This window comes from Microcebus murinus, chromosome 4, assembly GCF_040939455.1.
Source record: "Microcebus murinus isolate Inina chromosome 4, M.murinus_Inina_mat1.0, whole genome shotgun sequence".
NCBI classification, from domain to species: domain Eukaryota; kingdom Metazoa; phylum Chordata; class Mammalia; order Primates; family Cheirogaleidae; genus Microcebus; species Microcebus murinus.
Genome location: NC_134107.1, coordinates 31,569,748 through 31,596,364, shown reverse-complemented (window position 1 = coordinate 31,596,364; position 26,617 = coordinate 31,569,748). Strand labels below are relative to the sequence as shown.

The 26,617-nt window shown below is 56.0% G+C and overlaps 2 protein-coding genes across 2 annotated transcripts in view; one reads left to right on the top strand and one right to left on the bottom strand.

The window, feature by feature from the left end:
* The window catches only part of NAT10 (N-acetyltransferase 10), a 42,336-nt gene extending 34,210 nt beyond the window's left edge, over positions 1-8,126 (top strand). The window contains exons 22-29 of the mRNA XM_012739889.3: positions 867-963; positions 1,056-1,166; positions 2,076-2,248; positions 2,783-2,902; positions 3,265-3,363; positions 3,837-3,910; positions 5,004-5,087; positions 7,333-8,126. Coding sequence (XP_012595343.1) covers positions 867-963; positions 1,056-1,166; positions 2,076-2,248; positions 2,783-2,902; positions 3,265-3,363; positions 3,837-3,910; positions 5,004-5,087; positions 7,333-7,444 — 870 coding nt within the window. The 3' untranslated portion in view covers positions 7,445-8,126. The remainder of the gene's footprint in view (positions 1-866; positions 964-1,055; positions 1,167-2,075; positions 2,249-2,782; positions 2,903-3,264; positions 3,364-3,836; positions 3,911-5,003; positions 5,088-7,332) is intronic.
* Positions 8,127-12,679: 4,553 nt separating this feature from the next.
* Positions 12,680-26,617, bottom strand: part of ABTB2 (ankyrin repeat and BTB domain containing 2) — a 165,306-nt gene continuing 151,368 nt past the window's right edge. The window contains exons 6-17 of the mRNA XM_020286518.2: positions 25,467-25,556; positions 24,878-24,979; positions 23,195-23,291; positions 22,732-22,867; positions 20,706-20,935; positions 19,120-19,298; positions 18,602-18,707; positions 18,322-18,424; positions 17,744-17,834; positions 14,383-14,451; positions 13,966-14,079; positions 12,680-13,002 (exon numbers count right to left, since the gene is read on the bottom strand). Coding sequence (XP_020142107.1) covers positions 12,805-13,002; positions 13,966-14,079; positions 14,383-14,451; positions 17,744-17,834; positions 18,322-18,424; positions 18,602-18,707; positions 19,120-19,298; positions 20,706-20,935; positions 22,732-22,867; positions 23,195-23,291; positions 24,878-24,979; positions 25,467-25,556 — 1,515 coding nt within the window. The 3' untranslated portion in view covers positions 12,680-12,804. The remainder of the gene's footprint in view (positions 13,003-13,965; positions 14,080-14,382; positions 14,452-17,743; positions 17,835-18,321; positions 18,425-18,601; positions 18,708-19,119; positions 19,299-20,705; positions 20,936-22,731; positions 22,868-23,194; positions 23,292-24,877; positions 24,980-25,466; positions 25,557-26,617) is intronic.

The following is a 26,617-nucleotide window of genomic DNA, read 5'->3' as shown; positions in this document are numbered from 1 at the left end:
TTGCTATATGAATGCTCCTGAGTTGAACTCCAGGGGATATTTTTATGGTGTGGGGCTTTGTTGTTAATGTAGCAAAAATTTAAAAAACTGTGGTCTCATAGTCACCTACAGAAGCCTGCACTTGCAAACTGGCCAGCATGGGAACTCTGGGTTTTGGTTGTGGAATTTTGGATTGTGTGGAGTTTAAGCTCTACTGACTGTGACTTCAGCGTCTCCCTGAAAGGAGCAAGTGGCTCATTTCTGTGGGTCCAGAGCTAAAGTTGGGCTCTGAAGGTCCAGCAGCCCTCCTCCACACGTGTGGCACCTTTCGGGAAGTTGCAGGACAGAGTGATCTTTGAAAGCCCTCATGTGACCCGCAGTGATGTGAGGAATGGAGGGCGAGGGCTCTGCTCTAGCAGGTGCCTCTCCCAGCCGGGGAAGGACAGGACCACGGAAGCATCAGGCCTTTTTCCTCTGAGCACTTGCCCTTTATCGATGACGGGCCATTCACAAAGTGAGGGTTCTTGGTGCTAATTAAGAGTGTGTGTTCCGGCCAGGTGTGGTGGCTCACACCTGTAATCCTAGCACTCTGGGAGGCCAAGGCTGGAGGATTGCTCAAAGTCAGGAGTTCGGAAGCAACCTGAGCAAGAGCGAGATCCCGTCTCTATTAAAAATAGAAAGAAATTAATTGGCCAACTAAAAATATATAGAAAAAATTATCCAGGCATGGTGGTGCATGCCTGTAGTCCCAGCTACTCAGGAGGCTGAAGCAGAAATATTGCTTGAGCCCAGGAGTTTGAGGTTGCTGTGAACTAGGCTGATGCCACGGCACTCTAGCCAGGGCAACAGAGTGAGACTCTGTCTCAAAAAAAAAATGTGTTCCCCAGAACGACCTGACCGGAGAACACTCGTGCATCATGCTGAAGACACTGACTGACGAGGACGAGGCTGACCGGGGAGTGTGGCTCGAGGCCTTCTGGAAAGGTGACTGAGGAGTTAGGTGGGAGGGGAGACAGCAAGGTGATGGAGCAGGGGGCGCCTCCAGACCTCTAACCCTGTACGGTGCTGCCCCACAGATTTCCGGCGGCGGTTCCTAGCCTTGCTGTCCTACCAGTTCAGCACCTTCTCTCCGCCCCTGGCTCTGAACATCATTCAGAACAGGAACGTGGGGAAACCAGCCCTGCCAGGTGAGTTGGGCAGGCGGATGCGGGGCTGGGAGCAGCCTGGCTATGGGGGAGGTAGCCCATGGGCGTGATGTCCCAGGAGAAGGGTGTGTCTCCCACTGGCCACCTCCCGCTCACCAGGCCCCTGCTCTGTCCCGGGCCCTGCCCTCTTTCATTTTCATGATATGACTTTGGGGACACGACTTGACGTCAGAGATAATTCATGCAGCCAGTTAATTATGGAACGCGATTTAAGTCCTGTGATCTAGGGGAACGAAGTGCTCAATCTCTGAGGCTTAGTTTCCCCGTTCAGGAAATTGTACTAAGAATATGCTGCCAGCCTTCTGTGACCAGCAACACATAGACGTGTTTTGTGCATATAAATTCTGTTTGAATATTTAAAATACAAAAAAGTGCAAGGGATCATTATTAACAGCTCTTTTTTTTGTTGCCTATTTTATTAATATATGTAAGTATATACATAGATATGTTTGTGTATATGTGTGTGTATAATTTTTTTTGCCAGTTACATTTTGATGGAAAAGTCTGTACTCCTTGAGCTGGGCAGAGCTTACACGCTTTCTGTGAAGCTGGGGAAGTGACCACCTGGGGAAGGGTGGTGTTTTGTTCCTCTAACCCTGGGGCATGGGAGCCTTTCCTTGCCCTGTGTGTTGGTGTGGGGACTCTGAGCAAGGATCCCATGCCAGCTGTTCCCTCCCCCGGTGCAGCCTGGAGCTGCCCGCACCCCCTACCCCTGGAAGGAGAAGGGTCAGTGCACTGCCGGGTCAGGGCTGTGTTATTGCAGGGCCAGGCACTGTTGGAGGGCTTCTGTGTGTCATCCGGGGGTGGTTCTGTATGCTATCTCGTGAATCGTGTCACACCCTTCGAGGGCGCGGGCTGACCTGGCCATCTGGCTCTGTGTCTCGTGGGCAGCCCTGAGCCGGGCGGAACTGGACGCGCTCTTCCTCCCCTACGACCTGAAGCGGCTGGAGATGTATTCACGGAACATGGTGGACTATCACCTCATCATGGACATGATCCCGGCCATCTCCCGAATGTATTTCCTCAACCAGCTGGGGGACCTGGCCCTGTCCGCTGCCCAGTCGGTAGGTCACCTTGTGCTCGCATGGGGAGAAGAGGATTGTGGAGCTGTTCATTTGCTGGGTGTTGGATTAGGCATGTGGACATACTTTTGTGGCTTCCTCACGACGGATCTGAGAAGTCGGGGGTGGTCTCCTCATGTTACCAGTCAGGAATCCTGGGCTCTGAAGTCTAGTAATGTGCCCAGCCATGCAGTCAGTGAGAACTGCAGTTTGAACCCATATTCTTTTTATCCCACCATGTTGCCTTGACACTTAACTTGACCTTAGCAGAGGCCCAGGAACAGCCCAAACTTTTAATGTAGTTGTGAAGTAGCTATTTGTCAGGATAGTAAAAGTTACTTTGAGGATTTCAGGAAGAGGGAGTATTTCATGGAGGTTTCAGTAACAGAATGAAAGAGAAGATTCCAAAGTACACAGCGCCAGTCTCCCTTCTGTACCAGATAGCTTTGGTCAAGAGAGTAATTCTGGTTCGCAACACAGTTTTAACGGGCAAGGACCTGTCCTGGAGGCTCCTCCAACACACTTCCTATCTTCCAGGCTCTTCTCTTGGGGATCGGCCTGCAGCATAAGTCTGTGGACCAGCTGGAAAAGGAGATTGAGCTGCCCTCGGGCCAGTTGATGGGACTTTTCAACCGGATCATCCGCAAAGTTGTGAAGGTAACCTGGGCCTGAGGGCAGGGTCTTGGTCTTTTGAATAATACAACAAACCCACTTGCTGCCCCTGAAATGAGCAGATGTTAACGTTTGGCTGTATTTGCTGGAGTTCTTCACAGAGATCAAGAAATACAGGATCTGTAAAGTTCCTCTTCTCTCCCAGAGCCACCACTGTCGGGAATTTGATGTGTATCCAGTCTGTTTTAGACTCTTACTGTGAACGTCTTCACTCCTAAACTATGCAGAGTGTTGCTTGGTGTCTTCAAAATACACCCCTTTGCGTCAGGTACTCAGTGCCTTGGCAACAAGTGACTGGGCCCCTGCTGCTCTGTCATCTTCTGTTTCTCTCTGGTTGTCTTCTACAGCTGTTTAATGAAGTGCAGGAAAAGGCCATCGAGGAGCAGATGGTGGCAGTGAAGGATGTGGTCATGGAGCCCACAATGAAGACCCTGAGTGACGACCTGGTACGTCCCTGCCGACGGCCTTGGGAGTGCCAGCATTTCCCTCAGTGCCTTTGGCTGCATGTGCAGAGTGTCCCCTTCCCTGAGGAAGAGCCTCTGTGCTCACTGCGCTGAATGGGGTTTTGCGGGCCCACGCTGGTGGCGTGCTTGCTGCGTCTCCCTGCCCTGTGTGTCCCGGAGCGCACGTGGCCTGGAGTCACGCTTCCCACGGAATGTGTGTGAGTGTGCGAATCTAACATTCATTGTTGGATGCTAGATTGTTTTGTTAATCCATTTAGGTAACTTTTTTAAGTGCAAATTTTATATGCATATATACTTTTAAAAAATAAGGGCTACCTATGATGGTTTTGAGGGTAAACTGAAGATTAGGAAATGTTTCCTCTTCATTGTGCTATTCCACCCCATCTTTACCTTTTTCTGTGTGTTTGGTCACTCCTTGGCTCTGACCTACTCTCTCTCTGGGTTCTTGGCCACAGGATGAAGCAGCAAAGGAATTTCAGGAGAAACACAAGAAAGAAGTAGGGAAGCTGAAGAACATGGACCTCTCCCAGTAAGGCCCCATGTGCTGACGTGGGAGGCAAGGGCTTGGCTTGGCCTCTAGGGTCCTGAGATTCCGGTTACAGGTTTCTTCTAATCCATATCCCAGGTGCCCCGGAAGCTGTGCTTCATGGGATTGATATAGGCGCACTAACAGCTAAAAACCTTCTGACTGTTTGCATAATTTTGGAGGAGTTGGTTTCCCCACATCAGCACTGCCACTTTGCCTTTCCAGTTGTGTTCCCTAGATCCTTGGGGGTCCGTGTCGTACCTTGGGGTCCTTCCAGGAAAGGGGATGCCGGTCACATGAGCAGGCAGGTTAATGGTCACTTTGCTGTATTTGGCGTTTGCATGTGACTTTGTTCGAAGAAAGGATTCTACTGCCAAAAACAAACAAGCAAAACGCCCCTTGCTCTAAAGCCATCTGGGTACTAGGGATCCTGGTCCCTTTTGAGCTCCAGCTATAGTGGTATTGCCCCTCCTCCACCCCCTGGATGGATATGGATATGAATAACAACTCCAGAATTGGCCACCTCCGAACCTCTGTGACATGGAGGCCTATTGCCGGGTCATTAGTGACGGTGATTGTTGGACATGTGGGATGGGGGTGGCTAGGAGTCCTTGGTCAGGGTATTGAGCCCTGGTGTCTGCCCTCGGTTTTGCACAGTCAAACCTCGATTTGCCAGGACTGCTAGTGGGGCGGAAAGGGGAGAGGCATGGTTCACGGGGTTGTGGGCGAACGCCTGGAGGTAGGAGAGAGAAGATTGTTGGGGTGGCAGAAGATTTCCTTGGTGGTGGTTAATGAGAGTCAGGTGGGAGAAGTCGGGCAGGCTGCCTTCTGTGCAGGACTGTCCTTGCTGGCCCCTGCCAGGTGGCTTGGCCACTTGCTTCTGTGAAATTTCTGTCCGGTAGAGCTACTAAGCTGCCTGTCTCTGGGCTTTGCCGCACGTCTGTCCCTTCTGTCCTCTGCTGCTCTAACGCTGACACAGCTCAGCCTGGCTTTCATGGCAGGAAGTGTCTGATAAGAATGTTGTCACTGTCGTATTTTCTTTTAAGCAATCTCTTCTTCTTTCAAGCAGGCTTTCATGCTTCCCTTCTTTTTTTAGATACATAATCCGTGGGGACGATGAAGAGTGGAATGAAGTTTTGAACAAAGCTGGGCAGAACGCCTCCATCGTCAGCCTGAAAAGGTGAGGGCCTGAGGTCTGACACATCCGACAGGAGTGGCATCCGGGCTCTCTGCCTCTTGGTGGCTTTCATGGGAAGTAGGAGGTTGGAGCAAAAGCTTAGAGAGAAAAGTCATGGTTCTTCCCCTTGAGAGCTCCCTGGTCACTACCTTTGTAGCATATGCCCTACAGGCCAGGCGAGGCCATGTCGTAGGCCTGGATCTCTTCCCGCCGTGTAGTTACCGGCCATGCCAGGGCGCTGGGCCTGTCAGGGTATGGGCTTGAGAAAGCAGTCCGGGAGCAGCCACTGACCGAGACCTGCTATGGGCTGTAGTGCGGCCCTCAGAACCACTTACCATCATTGCTTTAAGATGAAGTAACCCAGGCTCTAAGGAGTTAAGTAACTTCCCAAGAAGCACCAGCTAGTGACAGGACCAGGTTTGTCCATTGCAGGTCCCACAGTTTAACTGGTACACTGTCCCTTGGGCCAGCGGTTCTCAAAGTTTTGGGTCTTAGAGTTCCTTTATATCTTAAAATCAATTGAGGTCCCCAAAGGACTTTTGTTTGTGTGGGCCATATCTATTGATATTTCCTATATTAGAAATGAAAAACTGAAAAATTATAAAAATATTCACGATAATGGACACATTATAGCTTTGCTTTTTGAAAAATACTTTTCATAAAAATGTTAGTGTGAAGAGTGGCATTTTTTCATATTTACATTTTTGCAGATGTCTTTAATATTTGGCTTAGTATTCATAGAAAGCAGCCAGATTCTTATACCTGCATCTATATTTACTCTGTTGTGTTGTCATGTCTTATAGTCTCTGGAAAAGAACATTTGAGAGAGAATGAAAATGAAAAAAAGGCAAATGTATTGTTATGAAAATAGTTTCTACCTTATGGACCACCTTAAAGGGTCGTAGGGACCTTGGGAGTCCCTACACCACTCTGAAAACCTTCACACAGGCAGATCTTCTCTGCAGAGGGGGACGTGTAGATAAACGTGGTTGCTTGGGCCGGAACCTTCATCTTAGTTTCCCTTGGGACTAGAAGGAGGCCTCCCCTGCCCGGCATCTGCAGATGAGGCTTCCCCAGCTGGTTTGGGTGTTGGTGGGGAGATCGACATTTTGGTGTTGCTATAGTTACTGACAGGGTCCCCTCAAGAGTTTATATTTTGTGAACATTTGGAAAGACGAAACCCTGTGACTCTAGGAACCATGGATCTCAGCAATCAGGTATTATCTTCTGTAGTCTCCACAAATCACTACGGCATCTTGAAGGATCCAGCACTGGTACTGGCCTCATTTCCCAGATGCTCTCTGGTGTGTCAGAAAAGCCCACTGTCAGTGTTTCTGGTTTGGACAACGTGGCAAGTGCAGCACAGGGCCATGATGGCTTTGGCCTTGAGCAGGGCCAGGGAATGTGCTTGCCACGGAGATGGGCTGGTCCCTTGCTCTGCAGAGCGTGGCCTCACTGGCCATTCATTTGGCTGTTAACCCTGGTGAGGGGCTTCTTGTATTGGACCAGCCTGTGTGGTAGTCCATGTGCTTGAGGGCTCCAAGTAAATGTGACATTCATGTGGTGGTAATGGTCTTTGGATTGAACTGTTTGCTCTCTCCTTCTGGGAGGTATTTGTTCCCAGGGCAGAAAGCCACTGGAGAGAATCTTTAACCTATAAGGTTTCTTAATGGAAGGTGGTGGCTTGCTGAACGGCTGCTGTGCCAGTCTATCAGTGAAGAATCCAGTGGCCTCTGTGTGGTGTAACCTGAATTACTATTCCTTTGGGCTTTCTTCTTCTTGTTTAGAAAAAATAACAGCGTATCAGAAAGTATTGTAGGGTTTTGTTTTGAGTCTCATGCTTTGTGTTAGGGACTGTCTTCAGGGTCATTGGGATGATGTCTGGTTTCCAGGGTAACCCTAGCAGTGAGAGTGGTGGGAGGGAGTCTTTGTTGTGATGCCTTAGCTCTTGGGGTCTCGGAGGGAAACAGCACACTGAGAGAACCCACATTTTAGGTGTTATGATAGAGATTTTTTCCTCCACAGACCAAGAGCTCAGTCAGGGCAGGAACTAGGTCTGTGTGGTGTGTCCCAGCCCCAGCGCAGTGCCGGCCTCCCTGCTAGGTCTGCAGAGAACGTTTGTGTCTCACTGGGGTTCTTACATCAAGGTTTAGGTGCTGAAAACCCTTTTCAGACAAACCAAAGCAGTCTGAGAGATGTTTCAGAAGTGTACATGTTCTTTCTATTACTGATTTTTTTTTTTCCCCAGTGACAAGAAAAGGAAGTTGGAAACTAAACAAGAACCCAAACAGAACAAGAAGTTGAAGAAAAACAGAGAGATGAAAAACAAAAAAGATATGAAACTGAAGCGGAAGAAATAGTGAAGAGACACTTGGGCATCAGTGGCTGACCTGTGAGGAGATACCCTGGCTTCCTGAATCCGCTGGTTGGCCCGAGCAGCAGCCTGCACTGTTAACCCGAAAGCCAGCCGGGAATTCAGTCTTTGGGCCAACTGTGCCAGGCTGTGGGCCCAGCCTGGCTGAAGGCAGAGTTACCCCATATGGGTCTGCTTAAAACTCGGTGGTCGAGCAAACTGCCTGGGGTCTGTCTCCCCCCACCCCAAGGCCAAGGCCCTCCTGTTTGCTTTGGACCAGCTTTTCAGACTTGTTTCCACACGTGCGGAAGCCACACTGACTCTTGGCCCTCTCAGGCCCTCAATTAAGTATGTGCACAGCCTCCTTGTGCCTCTCATCATGGACTTGCCCAAGCACCCCAACGCCTGGCGCAGGGGGAGCTCTGGTCCACCCAGGCGGCCGTGGCAGGCCACTGTTGGGTGTGTTGGGGTTGCTGTTGCTGTGCACGCTCCTCCTCCCGGCTCCAGCAGGCCTGCTGTCCACTCTGTCCCAGGAAAGTCTGAGCCCTTCCCCAGTTTAGGCGGGCTACCACATCCTCTGAGTCCCCAAGACCTATTCATCCAGTTGGGCAAAGTTGGGAAAGGCCCTTTTGCTAACAGGGGTGAGGGAAGGGATAGACAATATTTTTAATAAATAACATCCTAAAAAGACCAATTGCCTGTAGGTGTTCATGGCTCTGAGGTAGAATCTGCAGGGTGTTGGTCTCAAGGCCAAGGGCAGGCGGTGTGGTGAGGGGGTCCCAGCTCAGGAGCCTACGACGGAAGTGGTGGGCACCGAGCGGTGCTGTGGTCATGTTGCTGGGCTTGGCGTGGTGGCTGGAAGCCAGTGAACTGCCTCCTTTCCTCCCTTGACCCCTGCCAGGTCATTTGGTCACTTCCATTTGTTGAGGACAGAAATTATCTGGTGGCTTCACATATACTTTGGTACATTTGCTTGGTGACAGCCATGCTGTCAGTCCAAATAGAACGTTTCCGAAGCCCTGATATGTAAGCTGTGTGTGAAGTCTAAGGGAAGGAAAGGGGAGTGTCTGGCCACAGGGCATTAAACATGCAACTCCCAGACCATCCTCGTTGGCAGCAGGGCAGGCTCTGTGCCTAGCCTGAGGACTGCTGTGCCTTGTCCCCGACACTGTCTGGACCCGGGTGTAGGGGCCTTTTGTTTCCTAGATCTGCACCTTCCTGCCCACAGATCCTGTTAAGACTGTAGGAAAGTTTGCTGAGGGGAAGGGGGGCATGAAAATAATTTTTAATTATTTTCTCAGGTGAGTGCCTGAGCCTGCCTTTCTTTCAAAGAGGATTTTCTGAGGAGAGTGTGATGGAAATCAGAGTCCAAATCTCAAGTGGTTAGAGCTGGATGGTATGTTAAGAGTTGCCCAAGCACATCATCTTGCAGGTGAGGAAGGCTTTGTTCAGCTTCTCTGACCCCAAAGCCTGTCTGGCCAGCTCTGCTCTGGTGTGTGAGGTAAAGGGGACTCAAGCACCAGGCTGCCCTGCCAGACCCTCACTGTGACCATGGGCATGTTACTTCACTCTACCTGACCTCCAGCCCACGTCTGCAAAATGTAGAAAGAATAGCACTGCCCTCACAGGGCCTTGGTGAGCTCAGAACAGTGCCTGGCACGGGGCCAGTGCCCACTAAGTGGCTCTGAGCTCTCTCAGATCCAACTCGGTGAGCTGCTCAGTTACGTACCAGCGCCAAGAATGCTAAGGACTGGCTGTGTTCTTAAGCCACAACCTGAGCTAGAGAAAAGAGTGTCCCACTTGGACAGCAAAGAGCATGCACTTTTGCAGGCAGACTGCCTGGCTCTGTGTGACAGCTCTGTATCCGGGGCACAAGGCCCTTTTATTTGCAAAGTGCGTGTTCCGGAACAGGTCTCTGCGTTTTGTGGTCGTGATCTTGGGTTCTCCTTCAAACCTGAAAAGGCATGCCTCCCCCAGACCTCACCATCTGGCCCCCAGACAGAGTGACATCTGTAAGGCTTGGCTGTCTCAGGAAATGTCACTTGTGAAATGAATTCAGATAGGCCAGCCACGAATGCTGTCACCAGGATGGGGAAGGGGCTGAAGAAGGCTGAACAAAGAAGGTCCCTAAATGGTCACACCCCCGCCCCGAGCCGAGCTGTTGGGGGCTAATGCTGGCCTGCTTCAGTGCCTCCACTGCTCATCTGGCCCAGCAGTCCCAGAGGGCTCTGTAGTGACCAGGAGACGGGACACAAAGGGGGCTGCTGAGGCTGGGAGGTGGGGGAGGGGTGGAAATAAGTGACCGTCACCTTGGAAAAATGTAGACTCATTATCTGAGGCCATTACAACAGCAGCGGTCCGTCTGTGGGCCTGGAGGAGGGGGTGGGGCTGGAAGCCCCCTGGGCCCGGATGGGCAGTTTCAGACTAAGGGAGAGAAAGCCCTTGATTCTATAAACAGTTGGTGAAGTTAAATATCAGGGGATTCTGCAGGGGGTGTGAAAGGAGTCCTGAAAGGGAAAGACCTGAGGCTCCTGCTGTGGCTGGTTCTGTTGAGAAAGCTGTGATCAACCTGCATCTGGCATGGGGGGCTTCTGGTGGGAAGGAGTAACAGGCAGAGAGCCGGAGGGAAAGAGAAGCGTCAGGAGCAGGAGACCAGCCTGGGAAGGAGACGATCTTACTGTTAGCCTTGCTGGCGGGCGAGTGGACTCTGGCACCCTCCACATCTGGAGAGGGGTTTCCTCTGGAGCCGGAGGAGAGAGATCCCTGTGTGTGGAACTGATGCGCTCAGTCCCTCGTTACCAAGGGCTCCTGCAAGGAGAAGCTGACTTTCTTCCCCACCTGCCGGTGGCTGCCGATAGGTCTGGAGTACTGGCCCTGAATTAGATGGAGGTCCAGCTGCAGGTAAGTGATCATTTCCATTGGAGTCTAGCCATTTTTTTCCTAATTAACTTTAAATATTTGTTCAAAAGTGTGATTCTGCTTCACGCAGGCTCTAAGGGGCCCGGCTGCCCCCTCATGCCTCCACTTCCTTTTAGCCCCCCTGCCTACCCTCTGGGAAAGACAGAAAAGAAAATGGCTGAGCCCCAGCTAGAGCCAGAGCGGAACTAGGTCTCGCCTGTTAGGCTGGGTACTGAGCGAGGCATGTGCTGTGGAGGTGTGGGAGTAGGGAGTGAGGGAACTCACTGGACACAGAACCCCGAAGAGTAGCCATGTTGTATGGCAAGTGCTGGGGAGGAACGAGCACCTACAGCGCCTTCATGGGGCCTCTGCACGGGAGCAGGTGTGGAGAGTGCGCCTCCGCCCTCGGCCCCCAGGGGGCACCACAGGTCCAGGCGGTCACAAGGCCCTCAGCTGTACTGCGTGCTCCCCATGCCAGCAAAGTTGAAAAGTCAGCAAAGTCTTCCTGTCATCCCCTAACCTTACGCATTTCTATTCATGCCTCAGGCAGGGAACTTTAAAAAAAAACTTTATTTCTCCTTAGGCTTTGCACCTTAAACTACAACCCAGTCCCAGAAAACCCTTGGGCCTGAGGCTTGGCTCACCACCCACCCTCGTTACTTCTTTCCGTGTCTGGGTGGAGGCAGAGCCAGCTGAGGCTCAGCAGGAATTGGAGGCAGCAGCCACCCAGCGACACGTGTCTTTCATCATGCCCGGCCTGGGTGGAGAAGGCCCTGCCCCTCCCTTGGTGGGCCACACAGTTTGGGGTTGTGCTAGGATTTACAAACACCTCTGAAGACAATCCCCAAGACAGGTCCCACATCAGGAGCTGTGGAGGGGTCTGGGCGCAGAGGTCAGGAAAGCCCAGTGCTGTCTTATTCCTCAGTCATGTGGCTCCCGTCCACCTCAGCGGCACATACGTGCTTAACATATATATATGAGCTGTTTTTACATCATCCTCATCCACCTCATTTCATAGATGAGGACAACGAAATGAGGGAAGTACTAGCTCCTGCCCCCAGTGGGGGAAGGTTGGGTCCTGGGGAGAGGTGAGTGTGGGGTGGCCACAGAATAGCTTTGATGGGGGGTGGTCTTTCCCTCTGAAATATGAGACTCGAGTTATACAGAACAGGCTCAGGGATTTCTTCCCAGTCCTAATGGACTCCTCCCCAGCCCTGAACTCTAAGCAACCCTCTACCAGGAGCAGTAAGGCCAAGGTCATTGTTAATGGGTGTTTATTGTTAATAAAACCATGGAACATTTACAATAAGTGACAACATTAATGTACAGTTAAAGTATCATACAATATTACAGCAATAAAATAACGCCTATTCCTTTATACATCCAGCTCAAGCAGCTAGTCAAAAATATTTTCCAAGATTGCAAGCCCCCAGGGGCTTTTCAAGGTGGCCCAGGTGACACCTCCTTAAATGCCCCGGGGGCTTTGGTGAATAAATAGTTTCTAAGGTGTGGCCAGACAGCTGAAGCAGCTACATCCAGAGCAAGCCACCTCCCTGCTCCCCCAGTGTCTGGCCCATAAATATGACGGGTGGGACAGTGCCCACAGGGAGTGGGGCGGGGGACAGGGCAGGAGAGCCTCTTCTCCCAGCCCTTCCCTTCCACTGAAATATTGTCCCCCACAGAGAAGTGCTTGTCCCACTCTCCAATCCTCAGTTAAAGGAAACTTGCCAGGAAGGATGTTGAGGCTCCACTTCTGAGCCCACAGAGGCAACCTAAGTATAGGTTTGGGGTTTCAACTGCTTTCTTTTGGCCCCCAAAACAGCAAAACAAGAGCTGAGGCCACCAGGCTCCTATAGTGTGTCCCTTGCACCCGCAGGCTTCCCTGGGCTCAGAAGCTGTTAGCTGGGGAACTGCCTTCCACCTACCTGAGCATGTTGGTAGTCCCAAGGGGAGGGCCTCTGTGGGCCCAGACACCAAAGTGGCCCTCTGTGTGGGGATCCCCAGGTCCCTGGAGGTCCATATTAAGCCTTGAGTAACTCTAGGGATTTGGGCAGCCTTTTCTATGTGACATTTAGGAAGAGCAATACCAGCTTTTGAGTGAAAGGGCCTGGGGCCCGGGCAGAGTGTACATTCTATACATTTATCAGGATCGTCTGAGCTTCCTGAGACCCTACGGCCTGGGCAGAGGGGGGACAGGACCAGCTGCTGGCCTACAGGTGAGTGGGGCTAGAGAGACGGACCACCTTTTGGCCACATTCTCCCTTTGCTTGGCAGTGGTGGAGCAGACTGCTAGCTCTGGGGCAGAGGATGGGCTGCCCCGTGACAGGTGGGCTCGGGGCTCAACTGCAGCTGGGGAAGGAGAGGGAAACAGCCCCCGCAGGCTTGGCCCCAGGAGGGCCCTCACATGTCCACAGGCCCCGGCGGCACTGCTCCCGGGCTTGGCAGCCTTTCCCACCCCCGCAGGGGCCCTCACACCCGGGAGGTGATGTACACGGAGTGCACGCGCTCGGCCAGGGTGCTCTGCAGGTCCTGCAGCGGGTCCAGGCCCTGCACTTTGCTGCTGCGGCTGTAGATGAGCTGCCGGAAGGAGTCCTGTTCCAGCAGGGCCTTCATGTGCTTGAGGAAGAAGCCCTCACAGAATAGGGCCAGTTCGGGCGCGTTGTGGATCTGCAGGGGCAGAGGAGTGGTGAGGCCCAGGGCCTTAGCATAGCCACGCCTGAAACCAGCCCCACGTCTTACCTAACCACGGCCAAGGTCCTGCTTAAGCCTCACCCTGGTCCTGGGCAGGCGTTCCCTGCCTCTGCATCTTGAGGCCACCTTATCTGAATTCCTTCCATAACCATCTCCTTGGAGAAGGACCCATCTGGGTTCAAATCCCAGCTGTGCCACCAGGAATGTTGCTAAAGTCTTACTCTTGGCTCCCATCATTTTCTGTGCTTATGTACATCACAGTGTCACACTGCTGGTTAAGTGGCAGTCATCCCCATCGACTGGAAGTCCCCTTCCTAAAGGCAGGGACAGGAACTATCCAGCACAGGGCCCGGCACACAAGTGTGCACATGGTAAATGCTCAAAATCAAGGCCCACACTGGGGCAGGCACTGGGCGTTAGGTTCTAAGGTCAAGGTCTCTAGAATGCTGTTGATGTGCTAGTTCAGGGGAGACAGAATCCAAGGACCAGACAAGCAAGGAAAGTGCAGGCAGCGCTCAAGGCTGTGCGGGAGATAAAGCTGGTGGTGTGGAGAGTGACAGGGTGGTCTGGGGACATCAGCTGATGAAGGCAAAGGGCTGGTCTTGTGAAGAACTGGGAAGGAGCTTTCCGGAAGAGGGAACAGCTGTCATGGGAGCGCTAGCTTAGGGGCCAGCTGAGAACACAGGGCTGTGTGGTCTGGTGTGTGAGGCGCTGTTGGGGCTGGCTTCTATGCAGCCTGCAGGCAGTGGAGAGCCTGTGGGAGGGCTTAAATAGGGAGTGACTTGGTTGCGCTTTTAGAAGCAGCTTGTGGATTGCCCGGTGATGTAGGGAGGCCGGGCTCAGCCTCTACAAGTGTTTCCCGGCCTCTCCCAGGGAGGCCAGGCTACGTGGAGCAGACCGTGTGGCGGGAAGAGGGCTGGTGGCGTCCCTGGGCCTCACCTTGGCGTACTTGTAGGTGCTCACGGCGCTGTCCACGCTGAGGGTCTGGGAGCACAGGATCTCGCAGTGCCTCTGCAGGGCGTCCAGCTGGAACAGGCTGGCGGCCGACAGCAGCTGGCAGGAAGGCGAAGCAGGCCTTGGGTGCCAGCGGCCAGCTCTGGGTGCCCTGAACTCCCTCAGGCCCAGCCACCCGCTCCTCCCGGGCCTGACCATCCCCATGGGGGGAGTCCCTCTCTAAGCCCAGGTGTGGCCTGTGTGCACGGTTCCTGCTCTCTGGGAGCTGCCCTTCCCGTCAGAGAGAGAGAAAGGACCCCACAGGGAACCATGAGGCCACCTCTGCCTGGCCGAGGGCGGGGCTGAGACCGGCAGATGTCCGAGGCTGGGGAGGGGGAGATGGGGCCGCCCCCAGGTGCTCACCTCCAGGATGTCGGCGGTGGGGATGTGCATGGACTCGGTTCCTCCGTAGTACAGGTACTGCATCATCAGCTGCAGGGACAGGCCCGAGTGAGCCGAAGGGACCCACAGCACGAAGCCCCTGCTGGCCCGCAGGATGCTGTGCCACCTGCCCACCCCCCCCCCATCCTGTCCCTCTGCGTGTGATGCCTGCAGGGCCCCAACTCTGCCTCTCCTTCCGCTCTCCCCAGCTCAGCCTGACTCAAACGCTGGTCTTTCCCCAGAACACCGCCTCCAGAAGCCACTTCCCAGACCCTCGCTCCTGACTCTGCCCATGTGACAAGCTCCCTTCCGTGGAGCGGTTTCTTTTCGATCCTAATGACAACCCCATGGGCTCAGGAGGTGAGATGAGATTCAGAGCTGGGGAAACTGAGGCCCAGGGAAGGAAGAGGGCTTCAAATCCCTCAGGTCTCCTCATTCCCAATCATTGCTCTCACATTGCACTCAGCTCCACTCTGCTCATTGCTCATTTTACACAGAGCCACGGGGCTCGGAGGAGACTGTCTAACACCCAGCTACCCTCAGGAGGCTGCCTGAGGCCTGGCCCGGGCCTGTCTGTGCTGGGTCTCCACTGTGGAGACGAGAGTCACATTCTGACTCCCTGCGAAAGAAAGCACAGAGCCCAGGCCACCAGACGGGGTGGTCTGGGAGGGGAACTATATTTACTTGTGCCGAGGTCTAAGTTACACACTCTGCTATCATGCTGGAGCAAGTGAGGCTCCCAGTTGGAAAAAAGAAAAACAATTCTTTCTAGTTGGCTGAAGAAACAGCCCCAGGAAGGAACTGGCAAGCATGTGAGTAAACACAGCTCCACAGGCACAGTTGGGCTCTGTGGGGACCGGCCCTCGGGCCAAAGAGGCACCAGAGGGTCTAGGAGAAAGCCTGACCCCGGGGAGAGGAGAGGGGGCTGGCTGCCAGCCTCTCCCGGGAGACAGAGACATTGGCCTCTTCCTCAGAGGAGCGGGAAGCTCCCAGGGCCTCCTGCAGCCCCTGCTGGATCCGTGTGGAGCCTGTAATTGCACATTAAGTGTCCGTCTGTCCCTCCAGGAGGCCTGCCCCTCTGCCTGGGGTGGGCAGGCAGATCGCATCTTTTGGGACTCTTTGCTAAGGGATGGCCTCAGGGCAGCCCCTGAGCAAGGGACACAGGTGGCCACAGCCTGCAGTTCCCTTCCTGGGCTGAAAGGTGACCTCCTGCTGCATCTTGGGAGTTGGTTTTGGCAAGGCCCAGCCATCTGTGGTCCATACGTCTCCCTGAGGCCACTTGAATGCATATGAGGCCACGGAGCTGCTCGCTTAGAGCCTTGCTAAGGGAGCCTGGCAGCCTGCAGGCAACAGAAGATTAATTTCGCATAGCCTGGCAGCCCCTGGTAGGACGTGGGTCACCTGCCTCTCAAAACTGGGCACCCTTTGGGGCTGGACAGCCAAAGGGCTGCTCGAGGAAAAGCCCCAGGCAAAACCAGCTGCAGGCAGCAGTTTCCTTTGGCCCACATGGGCCACCAGGAAGCCCAGACTGCAGGAGCCAGTCCCCAACGCCTGGCTTTAGTTGACAGTGACCTTGGCAAGTGACAATATGACAGCTACTAGCCACAATGGCTGCCGAACACCTGAAATGTGGCTGGTCTGGATTGAGATGCACTGTATCAAATTCATACTGGATTTTGAGACCTCTTTTTACATTGGTTACATGTTGAAATGATAATGTTTTGCCTATACTGGGTTAGCTAATATATTAAAATTAACTACTTCACCTGCTTTTTATGTACTAGTAATACATTTGAAATTATGCCATGTGGCCCACATTATCTCTCTGACTCTACTGCTTAGATCTCCTTCCTCCTCCAGAAAACACAGAAAATAACACCTCCCTCCCCCGGCACTGTGAGAGCCAGTGAGATATGTGGAGACAGCTCTGAAACTCCCCGGATGGGTAGCCTCAGGTCATCCCCTCCAAGGGAGCCCAGGACGCAGGAGCCAAAGTCCGGAGGCCCCAACCGAAATGACACCCCCACATAACGGGAGAGTTCTGTTCTCAGAGAACCTACTGGGCAAGGCCGGTGCCCTGGGCCAGGTTGGAGCGATCGGCCAGAACTTCGTGAGAGGCCAGGTTAGGGAGGGCCAGACACTCCCAAGGCCCACGTGTGCCACGTGAGAGCTGGCATCCCCATTTCCCTCCCAACAACCTCGAGAAGTCAAGGGGCTGCTCAGCCCGTCCTGGCCCGGCTGCCCTCCCCCTGGCCCCGGTGAGCAGCAGCGGCCTTGGTGGGCAGCCAAGTCAGCACACACCTCCCCTCTGGACAGTGGCCACCGTGTCCACACGTGTGCACTCAACTCCCCACGCTCCACCAATCCCGGCCACCCCCCAGCCCCGCCTCCTGTTGATCCGATCGTGACTCCAGCGCACCTGGACTTTGGGCTTCTTAGCCAAACAGGTGTCTAAGGCTGCCTCCTCCCCAGAGAGTTTGGATCAAAGGACAGGGAGACGCCACCACTCTGCTGCCTATGCCAGACCCTGGGCCCTCCTGCCCGTCAGTTACCAGGGCCCATCCACTCTCCCCTGCTCTACTTCCCTTCGTCCCACCGGCCACTACCAGCACCACTGTCACTCAGCCGGACTCCCCACCTGATCCTAACTGGTCCCCTGGAAGTAGAACTTCTGGTTCTATCACTCCCCAGCTGTGTGGCCTTTAGCAAGTTACTCAAGTTCCCTGTGCCCCGCATCTACTAAGAGGGAATAATAAGATCCCCAATGCCTCCTAGAACTGTGCTGAAGCTCACGTGGAAAACAGGCCAAGCACTTAGAACCAGGCCCACGTCGCCGTCAGTGACGACAACCTCATCCCTCTGCTTCAAATATTTTAGAGCTTCCAGCTGTCCCTGTGTAAAAGGTCAAGCCCTCCATGCTATGGTTCCATGGGGCAGCTTCGGACCCATGGGGCAGCAGGGTCCCAGGCGTGGGCCTGGGACCCTGCATTCCCAGCAAGTTCTCAGTAATGCTCACGTGCTGGGACCCCACTCTGATGACAGGGGCCCCCATGCCACATGTGTGGTGTGTGCTTGTCTTACATGTCTGTACGCTGCCTGGACATCGTGTCCAGTGGTAAGAGCCCAGGACTGTGAGGCAGGCTCTGAAGCTACGGCTGCACAGCGGGTGGCTGCTTTGGCACAGGGAAAGGCCCGGATGCTCAAACCCGACTTATGATTCAAGGAAACACAGAAGGCACTGGGAGTAGCCTGGAAAACTATGGGCGACGCACAGCTGCCCCCAAGGGCGGGCTCCTGGGGGGAGGCCATCCCTCCCAGACGGGCAGCACCGAGCCCCACCCACCTGAAAAATGTGGTACTTCATGTCACTGATCTCGATGGTCTTGCTGCTGTCCCCATCTTGCTCTGATTTATTGGTCATCAGCGTCTTGAACCTGGAGCAGAGGAGACGAAACGAGGCAGGTTTTGAACGTGACTTTTTCTCCATCACCGTGCGGTAACGGCACCATCCGTCACCTCACCGGCTACCGGGAGACAGAGCGTTTGAAAGATTGCTGCCGTGCCCCCAAAATAATTCTCAGCAAGTGACGTTTTACATGGTGCTGACAGCGGGGCTGAGCCCCATTCCATCCCTGCTATCTCCATACGCATGACCTGACGCCTGTGGCCGGACACTGACTCCTTGTCCCAGGATATTTATATTTTCTAATAACTGAAAGCAATACCTGGGCCAGAAAGACCCCCCCCCCCAGGTCTCCCTGGAGGACTCCGGCCCACGCCTCCTGCCCCACCCGGCCCGCCTCATGCCCCCCATGGGGCAGGTGGGCCACAGCCCCAGCCAGCCGCCCTCCGGCACCTCAAATCTGAAACAAGCTGCCCTTATGCCCCTGAGCTGGGGCTTTGTTATCCGAGGCTGCCTACCTGTTGGACGCCGTCACCAGCAGGACTTTATGTGCATAAAACAGCTTTCCTTCCACGAGGAAGGTCACGTCCGACATCTCCTTGTTGTTCAGAAAGTGCGGGTCTGCGAAGAAGGGGAAGAGAGGGACGTGGCCGAGGCGTCTACCTCCGGGGGTTATTAAGGGTGCTGTGAGGTGTGTGTTGGGGCAGGAGAGGGACACAAAGGTGAGGGACAGAGAAACTGAGGCCAGGGATGGAGGGGAGGAGGAGGACGGCAGGGCGCGCGGAGACGGGCCTTCACCTAGCCTGGCCGGCAGGGTCTTCCGGATCTCTGGGATGCTGGGGATGGGGCTGGTGCCGTAGCAGTGGGTGAAGATGGCAGCCAGCTGCTGGGCGACAGAGTCGTTCTGTGGGAGAGGGAGAGGGGCCCGTTAGCTTGTCCCGTGCCGCTGTTTACAGCTGCAGATACGTCAGGCTGATGTCAAAAGTCCAGGCCTGGATTAGAGCAGCCGCTGGCTTTTTGTTCCTGCTGGATCTGGCTTGGCAGGAGATGCCTGTGCTTCCATCAGCGATTCCCCAAATGGCTTTTCTGGCCAGGATCCAGTCCAGACACGTCCACGGCCCCTCCCCTCTGCGGCCGGGCAGCACGAGTCTGCGTGCCGGGGGTGGGCGTCCATCCGTGTGCGTGGGGGTGCCTGTGTCTGCTGCCTGCCTGTGTGTCCTCCGTCCACACGTCTGTCCCGTGGCCCGGGTCGGGGCTGTGGGCTCTGGAACCCGGGGCTCCCTGGGTGTGGGGCGGGGGCTGCTGGCCACACTCACTTTGCTGGTCTTGAGGATGTCGAACAGGAGCTGCAGGCCCTCGGTCACCAGCTCCTCGTTGTACTCCTCCTCCTTGATGGAGCCGAAATCCCGCAGGAGGCTCTGCACCACCGAGTACCGCGACTGCGAGAAGGAGGTCCTCAGAGACTCGATCCAGATGTGCAGCTTCCAGGGCACACCTGGCCCGGGTGGGGAAAGGCAGGCAGTCACACACCTTGGCACAGTGCTCCCCGTGCAGACACCGACATTCTCCAGCAGGACGTGCCCCGGGTCGTGGAGCGCCCCGCCCCCCCTCTGCTGTGTGCTGAACGGCTGTCCCGGCGTGGCCACACAGCGACAGCCTTAATTCACGCCAAGGGGCCGAGCTGGGTTCCAGGTTCTCTTTGGATGAGGTGGAGGAGTGGCTGCAGCCCAACACGGGGGACCCAAGCTCTGAAAACTGACAGCCCAGCTGGGGGATTTGTGAGTGTGGCCCCACGGCCCACGGGAGCCCTGTTGCTTGTTGGGCCCAAAAATTATTTGCTAGGGAGGACTTATTAATTCTGGAGGGGTGGCCAGGTGGACACGGGTACCCGGAAAATATGCAGGGCATTCAAGGACACACAGGCCCCAGAGTGAACTTGTCCCTGTCCCGGAGGGAGGGCCCATCCCCAGGGGACTGGTGTGTCCATGCACACCCAGGGGCAGACGATGACTGGGTACCAGCTCCCCGGAGTGTGTCAGTGGGGCCACAGAGTCCTTTAAAACTGCTGGGGGCAGTTCAAGACATAAACTAGTCGTGTTCCTGGTAATCAGAGAGATAACCTCTTACCCTCCCGCCTCCCTGGGGATTATAAGCAATGGCATTCCCCAGGGACATAGGTTACTGACTGCAGGTGGGAGTGACATCCCCACTTTACAGCAATGAACACCGAGGCAGGCTGCCTCGCTGCCCTCCGGCCCTGCCCTGGGGGTTGCGTGCTGTGGCCCCATGGTAACAGCCCAGCTGCCGAGTTCCAAGTGCTCACAGCAGGCACCGGGCCTCGTGCTTTAGTGACGTCATCCCATTCCTAGATGATGATCCTGAGCACCAAACCCCCGGAGAGAGAAGGGAATCGAGACTTGGAGAGATTACATGGTGTGTGGCCAACACAGGATCTGACCCAAGTCTCTGTCTGACCAGCCTCCCTGGAGGACACAGAAAGTCCACAGACTGGACCAACCAAAGGTATGAACAGGCTGGCCGAGGACAGGCATGGTGACTCACAGGGCTCAGTGTGCTACACATCCCTGAGCTGTGACCAGCGAAGGGTCAGCCAGGGAGGATGGGAGGCCTGAGGGCAGAGGGCTGGGGCCGTGACCTCGAGAGGTGTCACTGCTGAGGAATGTCTGAGGCCCAGGGCACCTCCTGGCCTGGCCACACCCTGTGCTCAGCTGCCCTGTGAGCCCTGGGCCACTCTGGCCTGCTGAAGAGCAGCAGGCAGTGACTGCATGTGCACATGTGCATGTGTGAGTGTGCCTGTGTGCACATGCATATATGCGAGTGTGCATGTGTGTATGTGCACATGCTTGTGTGCGAGTGTGCATGCATGCCTGGGCAGCCTTACCCAGCGCCCTCAGCTCCATGGTGATGTCCACGTAGCCGTGCTCGGCGCTGTAGTACATGGCCTCCTGCAGGGCCTTCGTGCGGGTCCGGCTCAGCCGCACGGGCCCCTCGCTGCTGCTGCCCTGGCTGGACGTGTCGCTCTCCTCCACGCCCTCGGCCAGGATCTCCTCCAGGGACAGCACGTCTGCTTTGGCCTGCTGCGGCTGCGTCAGGAGCTTCCTCAGGACATTCCTGCAGGCAGAGCGGTGGAGGAGGGTGAGGCCTGAGGTCCCACAACAGGTGGTGCCTGCCCGAGCTGCCGCCTGGCACCCCACTGCCCGGATGGGTGACCACGGCACATCCGGGGCTCAGGGAGCTCCTGGCCTGCCTCTCACTCCTGGGGACACCAGTCCCCACGACCTGGGGGTCAGGGGACGGTGCGGGAAGCCCCTCTCTCCTGCCACCCTGGTACTGCAGAGAAGTCACAGGCTTTGGGGTTGGGCAGGCTCTGCCATCCTGGCTGTGTGACCTCAGACTGGCTGTCCTCCCTCCCTGAGCCCGGACTGCTTTGTCATCTGTAGAACAGGGTGTCAGCGTCACCCTTTCCCAAGGCTACTGTGAAGGCATCACATGCAGAGCCTGGGACCCAGCAGGGCCTAAACAGCAGCCACGTATGCGAAAGCGTCTGAGACGGGGTACTCAGCCCTAGTTAGGGCTCAGTCGCCCCTCTTGTTCCTAAAGATGAAGTGAGGTGAATGACACAGAATTTACTCAGGTTTATAAACGAACGCCTAGAAGGTTAGATTGGACAGAGCACGCTCCCCGTGCTGCTGTATTTAGCCCTGCAAGACACCATGAGTGTCGCCATTACGGGGGATGAACCCACCCTGCTCAAGGCATGTGATGGGAGTGCAGACGCAGACATGCGTCCTGTGGCCTGGGCTGGCAGCAGCATGGCAGGCCCCAAAGGTCTCCTGTGTGCCGACCTCCTCCACAGCAGCCCCGTGGGCCCCTGTGCAAATCTCCTGATCCTGTGGCCAAGGCACCCTGCGCAGGACCCAGGGCCACCCTGAGGGGCCGGCCAGCCGGCTGTATATAGTCAGCGCTCGTCTGTGGCTCTGCTAGCTCAGGAGTCTGCAGAGCGCTTCCCTTGTGCCGGGCATGGTGTGTGAAGGTGAAGCAGCCCCGGTGCCTGTCCCCAGGGTCCTGTGCTCCACACAGAGCGAGAGGAGGACGGGCAGGCAGGGAACCCCCTCACAGGGTGAAGAGGCCACAGTGGGCCAAACATGGGCACGGGGAGGGACAGAGTGGCCTAGAGGCAGCCATGGTAAGATGGCACCTGAAGGCTGAGGGAGTCTGGGTGGGTGAATGTGGGGGCTGGGAAGGCGTAGGGAAAAGGGGACCCACGGGAGGGACCACAGCAAGAGCCTGCGTCTCGTGGCAACAGGCGTCTGGGAACCAGATGCTGGAGGCCCGCTTGCCTGCCCGCCCTGCCTTTCTGGCCCCTTCTCTGCCCTCTAACAACCTCTCCTCCAGTCTCGCTCTGGCCCCGCTGCTGCCCAATGGCCCTGGCTCCAGCCTGACCACCCTGTCGCACGCAGGTGGGCCTGGCGCCCCCGAGCAAGCTCCACCATCTGCCCCTGGAGCGGGACTCAATTTCACACAGAGCCACCAGGAGCCTCTTCATGGCTGAGCAGCCCGTGGTGTGGAAGCTCCTGGGGCCCTTGAGGCCACGTGGTCCCCAGCAGGCCTGGCGGCTGCAGGGCACAGCTTACTGGACAACGGGACGGCCTGTCCTGGGCATCGGGCGGCCAGGCTCCAGTCCCAGGCTTTCCAGGAACCAGCCTCCCTCGAGCACCCCCCACCTGGCCCCTTGGGGCTGCTAACGTCTGGGTCCTGTGCCGGTGGAGACCCTCCTCTTTCTGGTCTCCTAACACGCAGGCCCCCGTCGCGAGAAAGCGTCCAGGCCCAGCTCCTCTGCCCCCACTGGGGAAACGGAGGCTCGTCTTAGTGCCCACGTCGCACACGCGGGAATCTCGGGCAGGCACCTGTGGCCGTGGGCAGCCGAGTGGCTGAAGCAGTTCATGTCCTCGTGCAGGGAGGAGCCCATGCCGTTGGCCTCCAGCATGCTGAGCAGGGGGTCGGCGCCTCGGCTCAGCAGCAGGCTGACCAGCTCGTAGTTCCCTGAAAGACAAGGGCGACGCCGCGGACAGTGAGAGGCTGGCTGAGCCGGTGCTGAGCACGGGCAAGGGGGAGAGGGATCCTCTAAACTCTGAGCGAAGGAAGAAATGAGTAAACCCCACGTTCGTTTATGTTTTGTGGGCGGGGTGGGGGGTGAGGTGGAGGTGAGAGGGAGACGGGAGGAAGGCAGGGCGAGGGGAGCCCCTCAGTGGCTCCGGGGAGGGGTTGCACGGCCCGCCACAGACCCCTGTCTGTCCAGCTATGTCCCCACGGAGGCTGGGTGACAGTGCAGGGAGGGCCCCTCGCGGGGCAGGGCAGTGGTGTGCCTACCGGCCGCAGAGGCTAGCTGCAGGGGCGTCTCCGCGTAGCTGTCCTCGCCGCTGTTGACCGCAGAGCCCTCCACGTGGGCGCCGGCGTCCAGCAGCAACTGCCAGGGGCACAGAGCAGGGGGCACCGCTCAGCACGGTGGGGCACCTGGGAAGGGCTCGGGGAGGCTTTGTGGGACGGAGACTTAGGTCCTCTCCAGCCACAGCCTACCTGGCAGCCGAGGAACTGGACCTTTAGAACTCCAGGTTACACTCAAGGCTCAGTTTCTAGAATCTTCAACTCCTGTGGCTCCAGCCCAAACCCCTAAGCTACGAGGACTTCTGAGTTGTTTCTTTCTTTCAAATGCTTTCTCATAAGCTGGCTACAATGGCATTCCCGAGAACTCACGCACACAAGCAGGAAAGAAAGTGCTGCCCCCAGTCTACAGGGGTGAACTGAGGCTCTGGTGGCAGCAGGTGTTGGAGTCAAAAAGAGCAGGGTGCCAATACTGGCACCTACCAGTGAGAAACCTGGGGCAGATCCTTCAACCCTCTGAGCCTCAGTCTGCCTCATCTACAAAATGGGAAGAGAGGCTGGCCTTGCAGTATTATTGGTGATTGAACAAAACCATGCTCAATAGCCAGTGGCTTTTAGGCATCTCGTCTGAGAGGTCTGAAGCCACCCCAGGCCGGCAGGTGGTAGCTGGAGCAGAGTGTCTTTGTCCAGAACAGCAGGGGCCTCTCCCTGTTCTAGCAAGGGCCAGCTTTGCGGGGGCACAGACGGGGCAGGGTTAACAGATACCAGGCAGTGCCAGCCTGAGCCGGGCCTGGCTTTGCCTCGGGGCAGGGGTGGTGCTGGCATCACTCCAGTGGGTGACTTTCGGCTCCGTCTCACCTGCCCTGACTGGCTGCTCTGGAGGGAGTGACCTTCCAGCCTTCCCAGACTCCTGGAAACCAAGCCTTCCTCAGAGCATGATGGCAGTCAAGGGGAAGCCCGCCTGCCCCGCCAGGAGGCCAGGAGTGAGGCGTCCAGGCTGCCCCTGGCCACCTGCAGTGTGAGGGGCACAGGGGGACGGCCATCTGCTGGAGACTCATTGGTCAGAAACCAGCTGTGCTCCGCCACCTGTGCCAGTGCCAGGGCCGTGGGGGCGGAGGCCTGCCCATGGGGTGAAACTGGGCGCCAGTCCAGGCAAGCCCAGGGCATGGCCCTGCAGGCCCAGTCTGAGCTGATGTCGGGCTTTGCTGTGCAGCCGCCAGAGGGTAACGGCTTGGCAGGTGAGCTGTGCCAATCTGGGTCCCCTCAGAACTGGCAAACAGAGAAACTAAGGCTGTTCATGGAGAGGGGACAGAACTGGAGGGGACATCATGCTAGAGAGCTGGCCCTGCAAAACTCACTAGGGGAGAGAACAGAGAAGGGTCAGGAAGATGGTTCAGGGTGGGCCTGCCAAGCAGACACGCCCAAAGACTCATCAAAGGGGACACAGAGATGCCAAGAGGCAAAATGGGACCTGGATCTTGTTTCCTAAAACTCCACATGTATCCTTCCACTAGCCCCTTCCTTAGGCACATTGGGTGGGTCGCTGCCCTGTTGAACAGGTGAGCAGATTTGCAGCAACCACTCATGCAGCTGCGGCTCGGGCTGTGCTTGGGGCCCAGCTCACCTGGTAAGCTGAGGGAGGGGTACAGTGTCCACCTGGCAGGAGCTCACCTGGACCACAGAGATGTGTCCATGCAGCACAGCAAATGTCAGCGAGGTCCAGTGCCGGCTGTCGGGGTGGACGGAAGGGTGCCTGGGAGAGTTGCTTGGAACCTGGAAAACCCCACAGAGGATCAGTGTTTCCTACACAGGTGATATGGGCACCTGAGTGAAGGAAGTATGCTGCAGGGATGGTGAATGGGAGTCAACTCAAGTGCTTTCTACACTGGATTTGTAATGTCTGCCTGGAGCATCATGTGGACAAGGCTTAAAAGGAAAGGATGATGTTCAATTAGTGATGCCTGCCGTGGGCAAAAGATGGTAGAGGGGAAGCACTCTCTGCCTCAGAGGGAGGCAGAGTAACTGGGGGTGGTAGGGATGGCTGGGGATTATTAGGCTGGTGAAAGGGAGAAAGAAGATGCTATTAACATAACAAAAGAATCATGGCCATTCTCTCCACTTGGCTGGCTCTCTCTCACACAGAGAGCTCAAATCCTCTTTCTAACTGTGGTCTCTGTGTGTCTTGTCTTCACAGACCTCTGAGACACACCCACTCAGGCGCCCAAACATCACATCTGATGGAGACCTGGGGCCTCCTCACCTGGATGTCCAAGTTCGCCCCGGCATCAATCAACATCTGGACCATGGCCTCGTCCCCGGCAGCGCAGGCGTACATCAGTGGCGTCATGCCCTGCGTGGATCAAAGACGGATGCTTACTTGTCTGAAGACAGGACACACCACGTACCCCACCCACTATCCCACGGCCCTCCACCCCAGAAACCTCGGGCCTGGCCTCTGCTTGGCGTGGCTGCTCACGCTGGGCTCTCCTGCACCTGGTGCCTCCTGGGCCCACGGGCCACAGGATGCTGACGGGGAGAGTCGGGCATTGCCATGGGCACTGCGGGACCCCGGAGGGCTGTGAAGCGCTGTCAGAACATTGCAAAGGCCACTTCTGCCACGAGCAGCTGTCAGCTTTCTACAAATCACTCCTCTCTGTGCCTGTGTTTCCTGATCTTTAAACTGTGAACAATAGTATCGACCTCACAGGGTGGTTGTAACGAGCGTGAGTTAATATGTGTCAAGTGCTTCATATAGAATAAGCTTTCCTGGAAAGCCAGCTAATTAAAATAACCACCACCCATGGCTGCCACTACGCTCCACTGCCACACCCCAGCCCACCCCGTGCAGGCCCCTGCGCGGAAACTGCCGCGCTGAGTGAGCTCGTTTAATCACCACGATATGCCCCTTTGAGAGGCCCTGCTCTCCTCCCCATTTCACAGATGAGGCGCAGAGAAGGGGAATTCACTGCCCAAGGTCACACGCTGCAAAGAGGCAGAATTTGGGTCAGAACCCAGGTCACCGGGAGCTGAGAAGCCCAGGCTTTCAGGCCCCTCACGAGAGCAGGGAGAAGCGTCTGGCCTTACATGTGGTGCTACGGGGCAGCTCAGAGTTTCCGAGAGCCAAGCCCCGATGCCCCCGGGCTCAGGTGGGCAGGGGTGGGGCTGCTTCCTGGCCGGGCATCCTCCCTGTGGCCGGTAACAGTGAGGCCACAGCGCCGAGTGTTTACTCCACGTTTGTCTGGCGCCCTGTGATGCTATTTATTGGGTTATTTGTGTGTAGACAAGATCTCCTTCCCTCATAAATCCTTGCCTAGTGCCCAGCGATAAAGAAATGGCCTGCGATTAGTCACGGGGTGAGGAGTGTTTACCCGCAGAGCAGTCTGTGAACACCAAGGTGTGGGGACAGACAGC